This window comes from Seriola aureovittata, chromosome 22, assembly GCF_021018895.1.
Source record: "Seriola aureovittata isolate HTS-2021-v1 ecotype China chromosome 22, ASM2101889v1, whole genome shotgun sequence".
In the NCBI taxonomy this organism is placed as follows: Eukaryota; Metazoa; Chordata; class Actinopteri; order Carangiformes; family Carangidae; genus Seriola; species Seriola aureovittata.
Genome location: NC_079385.1, coordinates 17,598,098 through 17,610,740, shown reverse-complemented (window position 1 = coordinate 17,610,740; position 12,643 = coordinate 17,598,098). Strand labels below are relative to the sequence as shown.

Genomic DNA, 12,643 nt, shown 5'->3' with positions numbered 1-12,643 from the left:
CCACAGTACCATTATATGTCCGTCCTTGACATGAAGGGAGGTGCGAGGAGGGAGGGATAAGCTGAGAGATGGTCAGGAGGAAAGAAGTCAAGCACTTGTCACTGTCATTCATTTTGAAGTGCAATGAGCAGAGAGGAAGAGGTCAATAACTGAATATATTGCACACAGAGAAAAAGGATACAAACGCAGGAAAGAAACTGGATATAATTTGTTTCTGATTTACAGTTTTCACACATTAACAACCTAAGCTCCAGGAGTCTGTAGTAAAGTATGATAAATAATAGCAGGGGGAGGATAATAAGCAGAGAGGGAATCTGATTGATGCCTACTGCTTTTGAGAACAACTCATAGTGTCGGTACAATGTCATTTGCCCCGCTGCATAATTCAACAGCAGGGCTTGGTAGCGATGAGTAACCTAACCGAACTTGAATATATCATTGAAGTGATATGATTGCATCCTACATTGCATATTTGTTTTCTCCCAATTGATTTAATGAAACATTCAAGTCAAAAGGGCAATGAATGACTCAGCGGATTTTTTATTTTTCTTCTGACCAAATCTTTTTATGAGTGCCCACATGAAGCCACTGTGATGCTAAATTTTTTTGGCAACATGTTGATTCTAGCTAGAGATTCCTCCACTTTGACGGCATGAGAGAAACAACCACAGAGCAACATGAAAAGGTTTGAAGTTGCAACTGTGGCTGTGTACTGACCGGCAGTTCAAAAAGCAATCATGAAAAGTACCAGAAAGACAAAAGCACTTCCTGATTCAATAAATGAGTTGTCAGAGGATGCGATTTTTTTTTTAGATCAACATCCTCATTCCCTTTCCAGAAATTACGTCAGTGTTACAGAAAACCAAACATTTCAAAACCAGTCAATGCCTTAGTCATAATTAAACTGATAGCCTTTGTTGTTATTGTAAGCTCTGCATACAACAAATTGTGTTTTCTTAGATGTCTTGATATTAGTTGTTGATCACTAAGAATTTCAGTGACAACACAAATACAACTGAGGTTTTTTTGTGAAAAAATACCACGCTAGGATTGTTTTCTAAAGCACGGAGGAGTCTTCTAGCTACAATGCACAAAAACCGTTTGGGCTTAAGGTGTAATGAAAAACATCACCGGAGAAGACGGAGAACAACCACAGCTTCAGTTCCAACGAAAGCACACGTGTGATAACAGAGACCTACAGACACCTCACCAGGAAGAAAAGATACAGTAAAACTGACAAGACTCAATGTGGTTTTCACCACAAAGGCAAACAGCCTGATTTAAACTACACAGAATCACAGACTACGTGATTCAACATCACAGCACCTCAATACAGTGCGACTTCTGATTTTCATCACTTTGTTTTCACTTCTGCTGAAACTTCGTGTGGTTGAACTGTATGATTTATGGTTAAGATTATCATTTTCTTTTTGTATTAAAATGGTCAGTAAATCTAAATTACCAAATTTAGTGTTTCTACTTAGCCCTAGGCATTTAGACATGCATTTTGGTTTTAAGTGCTGAGGTGTTTAAATATCCATCTCTGAGGTTTCTGATGATACCTCGATGAGGGTAAAGGCATTTTACATTGCTGAAAACTTCAAAATCTAAAATGCCATTTGGAAAAACTTCACAGCACCTTGTCTTCGATGTCCAGGTACCTTTATGATGTGATATTAATATACAAAATATCATGATGTAGTAAGTGTTTTAATCAATTCAATTGAACAGCAATTTATAGATGAAATAACAAATTGTCAGTGTCTGGGTTAACGTGATTCAGTTAATTAAATTAGATTCTGCATCATGGTTTAAATTGTATAGCAAGACCTTTGACGGTAAATAAACTTCTATCATTTCACAGTCTCGTCATATCACGCAACCGTAATGCCAAGTAGAAAAAAAGATGCAACAGATATGCCTTTTTGTTATGTGGGTGAACTTACCCTTTAAAGCAATGAAATTAACATCATTTTAAACATAGTAATAAGATGAACCGTTATTCTTTGTTTCAACACTTGAAGTGCAGCAGGAAGTGAAAAACAAAAAAAAATTCCCTTTGTGAACTGGAATTAAAAGTGAAACCAAACTGATTAGACAGTTTGGCTAAGTGAGAAAATGTCATTTATATTGTTTTAATTTGGGTGAACTGACCCTTGTGAGACTGTTACCATCATCCTCTGAAATTACCTTGACTCTCTTTCAGATAAAAATTAAGCTTTTTTCTCAATAATTATAGCACAAAAAAAATACAGAAATGCATTACTTAAGTTCACATGAAAGAAAATGCGACACAGGAGTCTCTACAGGATATAAGTGCTGAATTAGGCTTTGTAGCCTTGACAGGTAACATCAAATAAAACAGTACGTTCTGACAGACGCTGTCACAAGTTGTGTCAACATCAAAAGAGCCCAGTGAGTTTCCAGCCTTTCAGGATGTGTGTCATGTCATCTCACTATGGTGCCATCAATTGGATGTTGTGTATTTGTAACTTCGGAGTGTACAATTAGGTCATTTTGACATTGTTGATGTGTGTGTGTGTGTGTATGTGTATGTAGGATGAACTCATCAAACACAAGCCAACACCGATACCAATCAGCCACTTGTTGTATGGACAGCACACCCATAGTAGGGGGTCAGAAAATTAACAGATGGAGCTCATTACACACAACAACACCACCAGCACATCTTTCAACATGGCCATGAGCAGGGTGTGAAAGATAGAGAGCAAGGAAAGGGTAAAGAAACAGCAAGAGAGATGAAGGTAGTGCAGACATACTGGCACTTTCTTACAAAGCAAAAAAAAAAAAAAAGCATGAATCCCCTGGACTGTTGTCTTATTATACGATTCAACACCACAACAGCCTACACATACAAAGGAGGACAGATGCAAAGGGGTGCCTTACTGTCTCCCCAAAGAGACAGTTGTGTATAACTGGACAAAACTGAAATCACGTATCATCTATAGAAATGTTATTTTGTGCATCCTAGAAAATAAGCTAGGCAACAGCTGATAATTTTCTACAGGGTCAGAAATTACTGTCACAGTTTGGAAGATTAGTTAAGTTTTTGTTTTGTTTTCAATTATTGTGCACTGAAATAACCTTTTGGTCCAAATTGACAGAAACGCCTTTGGGGGATTGTGGAAATATCATTTCTACATTTGTTTTGTTGTTGTGAAAAATCACCGTAGAATGTATCTGTCAAAAACACCGTGAGCTCTTTATTCTTAAATGTACTGCTAATACTAAACATGGGAGCTGACAAACTTAAGCTAACGTTTGCCTGTGCCGTGTACAAATGAACACAACACATCAGATACAGCACAAGACACACGACGCCGGTGGTTAAGAAAACGCCTTTCAGGTGTAGCTTACTCACCGTTGAAGTAGCTAGCCGAGCGCGGTGGGTGACCGTTGATCCATCAATGCTAATGTTAGCTGTTGAGTTAGCATGGCTGCTGCTAATGGCTGGCTCTGACCTGGGTTGATTTCCCGCGCGTGTTCCACATATTTCCGCCCCAAAATGTTTCTGTAGTCGCCACGACATCTTGTCTTCTTACTCAGTAGACTTTGGGCTACAAGAAAATCGTTTACTAATGTCGTACTAGCGTCGTGCTAGCTGGCTAGCTAGCTGAATTTAGCTGTGTCGTATCCACATCGTCACACTAATTACCACCTGAGTGTAAAAATGGCGACCCGGACAACGCTGCACTAACAAGACGGATTGAAACTATATGTACTGACTGGTCTTCAAATCCATCTAAAATATAAAAATTTTTATTTTTACATAATTTTATAATAATTAAGTTCCCATTTTGCAATTTATTTGTCGTTTTTTATTTTATTTTTATTTTATTTATTTTGTTTTTTGGGTACAGAGTGTCACAGGAAGGTAAGGAGCACATATGTATGAGTTTATTTATTTATTCATTATTTTTTTTGTATGTTCTTGTGCTGCTTTTATGTTTTTTGTAAGCTAAAGACTTATGTCCACTCTCATGAACAATAAAGTTGTATTCAGAAATGTCAAATTAAGAGTTAAATGTCACTTTCAGAACAGATCTTGGCCACAAATCTGAGCGAGCTGTATCAAGAAATGTTTGTTTAGCCTATGTTGGCAAAATTAATAGCACTAATTTTCAGCAGGTGTCTATACCATCAAGGGCAAGTGACATGGGTTGTTTCATCTCACTGATCAATAAGAACACGTCAAAAGAAAAGTCCACGGGTCTGAATGTCTGGAAAACATTTCATCTCGGCCACACAGACCAATCTGATCAAACACGCCGACGTGGACCTGCACCACGGGTATTTAAAAATGAATGAGAGGAATTATCATCTTTGTTCTCTCCAGCTCCCTGGTGTTTCCCATTGCTAATTCCTAATCTTAATGACTACCAGATAAGCACAAGTGTTAATTAAAGAGAGCTGCATGGTAATTATATCTCTGAGGGACCTGTGCCAATGCCTCCTCACCACCACCTCCTCCAGCTGACACTCCAGCCTGGTTTCTCCTCCCGCGCTCGACTCCCTCACAACACCGAGCATTCAACGCTATCACACTATTCTCATTATCTCATCCTGACCCAGTGCTTTCACCTAGTTTCTGAAAAAGGAGGGGGATCCACGCTCCAAACACACTCTGGTAATAAAACGACAGCATTTTGGGCTTGCCCCTGTTGCCCGAAGCGGAGTTATAGGTATTTTTCTTTTTTTTGAATCCCTTCCAGTGAAAATCACTGAGAAGAATATGAAATGAAAGTCAATATTTTCACAAGCCAGTAACACAGAAGGAAACTAGAAATGGATGCAGCTCATAAAATTCATCTTGGCCCCAAAACAGCTTCACATAACTTCACAATCACTGATCATTGCTGAAGCGGGGTGAAGGGGTGTGGGTGCAGCCTTTGGTCTTATGAAATTACGGTGACATAAAAAATCCATCACAACCAGCTTGCCTGCCCGAGTGCTCGCATCTCCACCAGAAAGACAGCAATCTGTCAGCTCATCTGCGAGTCCACCCCAAGGAGAGGAAGGACAGGCAGAAAATAATAACAGAATGGACAACAAAAGGCTTTGCCAGAATCATGTGGGTATGAGTTGAGCTTATTAAAAACCACAGTGGAAAACAAATATGCAAACACCAAGCCCGCCCCCCCTCACCCCCCTAACAGAGAACACAATAAAATATGGTGTGAAAGACAGAGAGTGAAGAAGGAGGGAGAACAGACACCCGCTGCTAATTTAATAGACTGACTATAGGAGGCTATGCAATTCCATTACGTTGTGTCATCTGTCCTGCGGTGGTTGGATTGGTTCCTTGGGGAAGGTCACGGCAAATGACAGACATGATCATGATCACTGGGGATTCCTAAATTTAAACGCCGCCCCGGCAGGTTCAGAAGCTGATGACCGGGCTGTTCGCTCCTGACGTCACTTGTAATTAGATGGTTTAACACGACAGAGAGGGGAGAGTCCAACATGCTGAACCCTTGTTGAGGTTATTACGTCAGGAGACATCCACCTCCACCTCCACCTCCGCCTCCGACGGTTACAGATGGGAGAGATAGTCAAGGTACAGCAGCCGTGGATGTGTCGAAATCAGGAAACAAATATAATAAAACTGGCTTCCTCTCCAGAGCTTTGACCCAAATCATTGCTGGCACATTGTGCACGTAGCTAAAGAATATTTTGTGTTTCAAATCTATTTTGTGATTACAGCTGTATTGGGCCCAAATTGACAAACACTAAGAGTTGAGTTACGGTTGGATAACTGCAACAGTTTGGTTGGTTGTAAGTGTGAGATAAGGTTAAATCATAGCAGACAACATCTGTGTTCAAAATCATAAAATGACCAAATATTATGTTTTTCTAACAAGTGACCTGTTGTCCTCTGAATAATGACTCAGAATAAGAGGCGGACGTAGCATGTCATTCTTATAGTGACACAAATAATTTTACCAAGGTGGATTGTTGGATTAATGAAGCATGTGATTATGACAGTGAAGACTCGAACCAGACCTTAACCAAGTCAGAAAACCCTCACACGAGTCACTTCTCTAATGGCAGTTTTGGTTATTTTTGGGGGCACTTATAAAGAATACTGCGCCGCAGAAGGATGACAGAAAACTCCCGTACACTGACAAACTGTTCTGTCATTTCAGTGGAGCTGTTAATGAAAAGGTATCTGCCCTTATTTGCTGTTTTCATTTTTTTTTCAACATCTCCACCTGTTGACAGTTGAATATACTGTATTATAGGCGTGACTGGTTTCAGAATTAGTGTTTATTGAGGTTAAAAATAAAAAAATAAGACACATGATAAACCTCCGGTCCTTTCACACACAGTGTATTTTTCCTGTGATAATAAATGTTAGAGATACTACAAAGAATCAGAGTGAACAGGCTGGACAGAAAAGGCAGTGAAGAAAAGCTTCTGTTCGGCTCTGCTCATTAGTCAGAGCAAAGACACTGTCACCAATGGTCGCTGGCAGAGCAGAGCAGCGTGGATTTAGTCACTATGTGCTGCACTGCTTTTGTTCCCCAAAAGAGACAGTGTGTCTCAGCAGAGGGAATACCCTGCCCTCCCCGACCTCTGACTCAATGTGCACTCATTCCTGTTACCTCAAAACCACGTACAGAAATAGAGACAATACAGACGTATGAGTAAATGTTTGATTAATATGTGATTAAGGATGGAAAATTATTTACAATTCAATTTGAAATGTGATATTTGACCAAACTGACAAATGTTTGATACAAATGTTGGGTCACAACGATAACAACCAAAAAAAAAGGCAGCACTTTTTAAATCCTCATGTTTTTTTTTTTGCCTCGCTAACTGTCACAGAGTGACATCATGCTGTTTTTGGGCGAGTGCAAATTGTAGCCTCCTCTGCACCATCAGGAAATGATGCGATCCACGGAGGAGGAGGAGGAGGAGAAGGAGGAGGAGGAGGAGGAGGAGGAGGAGGACAGGAGGGGGATGCATGCTTGGCTCTGCATCCTGTCTACAGAGAAGTACCTGATTCTCTGCTACAGCTTCAAGACAAAGCAGTCGTGTGTAGCGTTTTCAACCGAGGCTAAATATCAGTGTCGAATGAGGGGGTACAAGAGGGTGGATGAGGAGATGAAAGGGTGTGAGGGAGTTCTTCCACCACCAGTTTGTGACTCATGTTAGAGCTAAAACAATTAGCACATTAGCGTTTTGAGTATCAGTTGATAATTTCAGGTAGTTTTCCATCAAAAATAGTGAAATATTCTTTAGTCCCAGCTTCTCAAATCTCAGGATTTGTCACTGTAGATTGAATAATCCAAGCTCGGTCAAACAAAATTAGACATTTGAAGGCATCAGTTTCACTTCTGGAAAAACTGTAATGAGAAATTTTTTCCTTTTTTTTTTTTTTTATTTCTCCTTTTGATTTTGGATTTTAGTGGGTGCTGTTGCATGGTTTGTACATAACAGACACTAGAGGGTATGGATTACAAGATAAAAACCTGTTATGTTAGAAAAAACTGCATCTGTGACATTGAATTTCAAATCATGTCGTATCACTGAGGAACCTATGAGAGCTTTTTCAGACTGCTTCTGGAACCATCTTTCCTGGTGCTCTTACAGAAAAGAAGTCAGGGAGCACATGTGAAAAATCCCCTCTCTCATATTCAAACTGAGGCAACCAAGAATCTTTGTTTTTCATTTCTATTAAAGCCAGCTGTTTTATTTGAAAGGTTGATCCACAAGAAGATATATTTGTGGTTTTAAGAACCAAAAAACGTCTAAGTGTAGTTTCTCTCTGGAGCTCTAGTAACAACAGTTCTGTGAGCCAATCAGAACAGAGGAGGCTCTGAGCCTCTCCTCTGATTGGCTGACTGTTTTCTGAGTGATGGAATAAAAATAAAGTAGATTTCAGGTAAAACACTCAGAGAAACCAATTCCTGCAAGGTGGGTCCAGGTGGGTCCAGGTGGGCGGGGCTTGGGGCATGGCTTAGGGCGATGACTGCTTTGTTGTGACATCACAAAGTTACAGGAAATCCTGACGGCTGGTTTTGAGGCTCAGTTTCTGAATACAGGCTGTGTGCATTTCTCTGTGGACTGAGGCTTTGATACTTTCACAGTATTAATATAGAAGCTAGAGCTGATCTATAATCACACTACACATGGACAGAGACCTTCAGACTGTATGGGGCCTTTAAGTTGTAAATGCTGAAATAAAACATTTGCGCTGCAACAAATTAGCAAACAAGCTGCAATGTGATTTGTTTTGGGTCAATATTGCACGACCAAGATTGGCTCTCAGTTAGAGAACAGCATTTCAAGTGCCTTCTGCTTTATAGTTCCAGCCAACTCATTCAGGGCTTTGGATAAGAGGGCCAGCCCACACTGACAGCTTACACCTTCTGGAGCTAGACAGCAATAGCATTATCAACAAGGCCAGCACACAATAGCCTGTAAACACCAAAAAATCCTGTTTCTGCAAAATCATGACACACACATATCATCTGTACGCACACCAAACACACCAAGGGTTTCACTCTCTTGGAAACAATCATTAGCATTAACATTCCTCTCATCTCTGTAAGGAAAGTCTGACAACACAATGGCTTCAAAGAAATAGATGTTGGAGCTTGTTTGATCTTTTTAAACCATAAATATCTATTCTGACTGTTGTTGCTCTGGGGCTTTGGATAAGCAAGATAGGTGGTTCCTGTTTCAGAGCCTTCAGGTCTAAAACAGCCGAGGGTAATAAATGATCAAGAAAACTGTCAAGGCCTTTTGTTTGTTTGGGGAGGTGCAATTACACCAGCAAGATAAGCGTGTGGTTATTCCCCAGCATGATTATACAGTTTATAGAATATTACTCCTCCAACTGGGCTCCACTAAGCAGATTATCACTTCATGCTTCAATCAAATATTCTGCTTTAAAATGCTGTCATCCTCTAAACAGATGACTGAAACTTGGAGATGTGCACTTGTGCTTGCCCCTGGAAGAGAATCCAGTTTTGTTGAATCAAACCTCAGGCTGCCAGTTGAGTCACCATGTCTTGTTTAAAGACACAGCAGCCACTGGTTTCTAGATATTTCTTGCAACACGTGGATATCCATTGGAGATAAGCGCATGAAAGTGATGGTGATCTGGCTTATATGGTTGGTTTAACAGTGAATTTCTGAGCACATAAGACTCACATAAGGTACAAATCATCCACAGATAATCAGACCTTCTTTTGAACTCTTCTTACCGCTTGAATTCTTGCCACATATGAGGTGCTGGTAGGGCTGCAGCAGACCCCAGATCTCCGAGTCGCTGTTGATGGCTTGCTCCAGTGACTCCAGCGTAAACTTGGGGATCCCGTTGTCCCTCTCCACCAGCGCGCTGCGCAGGACGCGGCTGAACACCTCTCTGAACAGGCTCTCCATGCAGGCGGTGAGGTATATGGCGGCGTGTTCGTGGATCCTGAGGGCCACCCGACTATCCACCATCCACCTGAAGAACTTCCCCACGGAGAAGACCAGCCCGCAGCGCGCCGACTTGCCTCGGCTGAACTTGTCCCCGGTGCTCATGTTGTAGAGGGACAGGGCGCTCAGAGCTGCCGTGATGCAGTTGACGGAGATGGTCCATGAGAGCACCACCTTGATGGCGCTCTGGATCTCATGCTTGGTGCACTTGGCGTAGCGCAGGCTGAGCCGCTGCGCCTCCCGGGCCACCCTCACCAGCGCACGGCTGATGAGAGCCGACAGCCGCGCCAGGACCTCCGGTGGCGGGTTGCCCACCATCAGCTCCTCGTCTTTCCTCAGTGCGCCCTCCACCTCGCCGAGGCTCCATGGCGCGTCCTCCAGCTCGGGCAGTTTGGCGCACTGACCCGAGCACTCCAGTATCTCCGTGTCCTCCGCCAGGACGGTGTTGACTGTGTCCAAACTGTTGTGTCTGCTATGCATTGATTCCGTCAGATGCCAGCAGTTGCCTCCATGCGAGAAGGATTGATGCGTGTCGGAGCAGCACAGCGACACGCTGGACGACCTGACCGAGTCCGCGGCTCCACCATAACCAGAATCAAGCGTTAAATCCTCCAGCGTCCTCACGACTGTCTTACCCTTGCCTGCCATAACTGCACCGCATACTGTTGGGTATGCTTGGTCTCAATTAAAAGCCACAAACTCGTTTTGGTGCCTTTCCTCAGCCGCTGTCCGAGGACTTCAGTGTATTCCAGCGCAAAGAGAGAAACGATAGTGAGCCTCGATCTATTTCCCTCCTTCTCTTTAAGTCGCTGGACGTCTCGGATCTCCTCTGGTCCACAACTTCACACGCGTAACCTGAGAGCGCACAACCCTTCCGCGCTCACCGCAACAAGCGCAGCACAGGCAGGACTCTGATGGAGAGGTGGAGCCTGGAGCCCCGCGGGCTGAGACAAGCCAATACGCATCTCCACCGGCTTTGATTGACACAAACAACCCCGACTGTTACCTTCGAGCAGAGGCTACCTGGTGCTGAAACAGAAACTGCAGAACCAGGACGTGCACACGCAGGCGGCTGTGCCAACCAATCTGTTGTGTGTAGTCGTGTGTAGCTGCAGTGCAACTGATCACGGCAGTGTCAGGATGAGAGGTGGGTCCCCACTGAGGCAACACATGGTGAAAATGGGAACTGATGACATATGTAAAACAGACAGGGCCTCCAAAACAAGTTTTTTATTTTAACTCTACCACATGAAATTCAAAAGATACATCTCATTGTCAGATAGAATAAAGTTTGGGAGAGGGGAACCGGCATAAACAGTGCTTTTCTTCTTAATATAATTGATTATTAAAGGTAATTAAAGGTCAGGTAGTTGTGTAGTCTCCTTTTATTTGTGGTTACGTCACTGATTATAATCACAGCAGCTGTGCTTGTCTGTAAAAAGGAGCTCACTTTGTGATTTAGAGTAGAAACTACTGAAATGAAAATGCACATATTTTCATACACAGAGCTGTCAGGTGCTGTAAGTGTTTTGCTCCTCCTGTATGACTGCTAATATTAATAACTTTCTGTTTGGCTTCCACCGTTTTTATGATGAGATGTATAAAATGTTGTTTTTCTGAATGAATTCTGTTTGTGATTATTCTGAATGGTTAACACACAGACAGTCCTGGGTCCTGCAGTGACAAGCTGTTATTTTCTGGCATGCTTGTCCAACACTAGTGGTAATTTTTAGTGAGAAGTCAAAGTGGGTCTGCTGCAGCAAAAGTAGCTTTATTGAGGAACGCCATGTGCTTTAATGCCAGATCCCTATAAATATTTTACAGTTCAGAGCACATTGCTCTGAGCTTTTTTAGATCAGAGATGCTCCAAACGTCCAGTGACGATGCAGCCGCTCAGACCTGCTTCAAGGTGTTCCACCACTTCATCATGATGCTGTTCTCGATCTCCACAATACAACTTTTTTTTTCTTTCTTTCTTTCTTTCTTTTTTTTGTTCAGGCCATAAAAACAAAGAGTGAGCGAGTTGAACATGCTGAGAGGAACAGTTGGTAGAATGATGATTCATCCATTCTGCCGGGGCTTTCTCCTTGTACGTATGAGCTGGACCAACCATCTGTCCACACTGCCTGCCATGCCAGAGGCCCCTTCAGATTTTCTTAGCATGACACTGCACCACCCATAACAAAACTGACAAACTTTACTACACTGGATTCTTGAGGAGTGATGTGTGACACCCACTCTTGCCAAAGTGATTGGCAGGGAAAAGAGTAAAACACATCATCCCAGTATATCTCACCTTCATTGTTTGGCTGACAAACGATAAACAATAACACCATCACACTGCATGATTTATGTTTTAGAGCAAAGTGTTTGAGTTTATTATTTATATCAAGACCCTCCACACAAACAAACAGGGCCTCTGAATGCAGCTGGAAAAGACATTTTTGAATAAGACGAACCAAACGGGGAAAATTTTGTTGACCGAATATTGAACCATCAACACAAGGAAGACTTTGCATAAAGAATTCTTCATGTACATAAAGGGCTGTTTCATTTTCTGTTTAAGCAGATGTCACTTTTAGCACGTGTCTGTGACAGTAACCGAGATCATCTCCAGCGGCCTGTCACAAGCTCTTGATGCAATGCAGCATATCTTGATGACTAACTCAGGTGAGAGCGGTGGAGGTGGGCAGCTGTCAGCTGCTTCTCTACGTGCACTGTGGTCCTCCAAAGCTTGTCCTCACTTATTAAGCCTTGGTTGCCTAGTAACAGCAAAAATGATCATGAGTTTCCCAGCAAGATGATAGATTGTTTATGTATTTTGCCAGCAGAACGAATGTATAATATGATCATACTTAGTCATCATGTTCAGTCCTGGTTATTTTTTTTATGTGGGGATTTTTTCGGTCATGTGCCTTCAGATTTGTCATTGTGTGTGATGTGCTTTATGCATTCAGGTTTACAGTCTGCTGCCTCACTTAAAGCCCTTTTCTTTTCCTCATTTTAACATTTAATGTATTTTGTTCTGAGTGACTGTTTAAAAGACATTTGCTACTTTAGAAGTCTGACTTGTAAAGAGTTTTGGATAATTTATTGTTATATAATAGTACAGAACAACAGAGACAAACACACAATAATAACAATCATCATCAACAGAAGAAAAAGAACAAGTACACTACCATCATTA

At 41.9% G+C, this 12,643-nt stretch overlaps 1 protein-coding gene across 3 annotated transcripts in view; it reads right to left on the bottom strand.

The window, feature by feature from the left end:
* Nucleotides 1-11,070, bottom strand: part of LOC130163754 (ankyrin repeat and BTB/POZ domain-containing protein 3-A) — a 166,538-nt gene extending 155,468 nt beyond the window's left edge. For 2 of the 3 annotated variants that reach the window (XM_056368113.1, XM_056368114.1), the window contains exon 1: nucleotides 9,240-11,069. In XM_056368113.1, the coding sequence (XP_056224088.1) occupies nucleotides 9,240-10,104 (865 nt within the window). In that variant the 5' untranslated portion in view covers nucleotides 10,105-11,069. Of the gene's footprint in view, nucleotides 1-9,239 lie in introns of all 3 variants that reach the window. The other variant, XM_056368112.1, reaches the window with a different exon arrangement.
* Nucleotides 11,071-12,643: the final 1,573 nt, after the last annotated feature.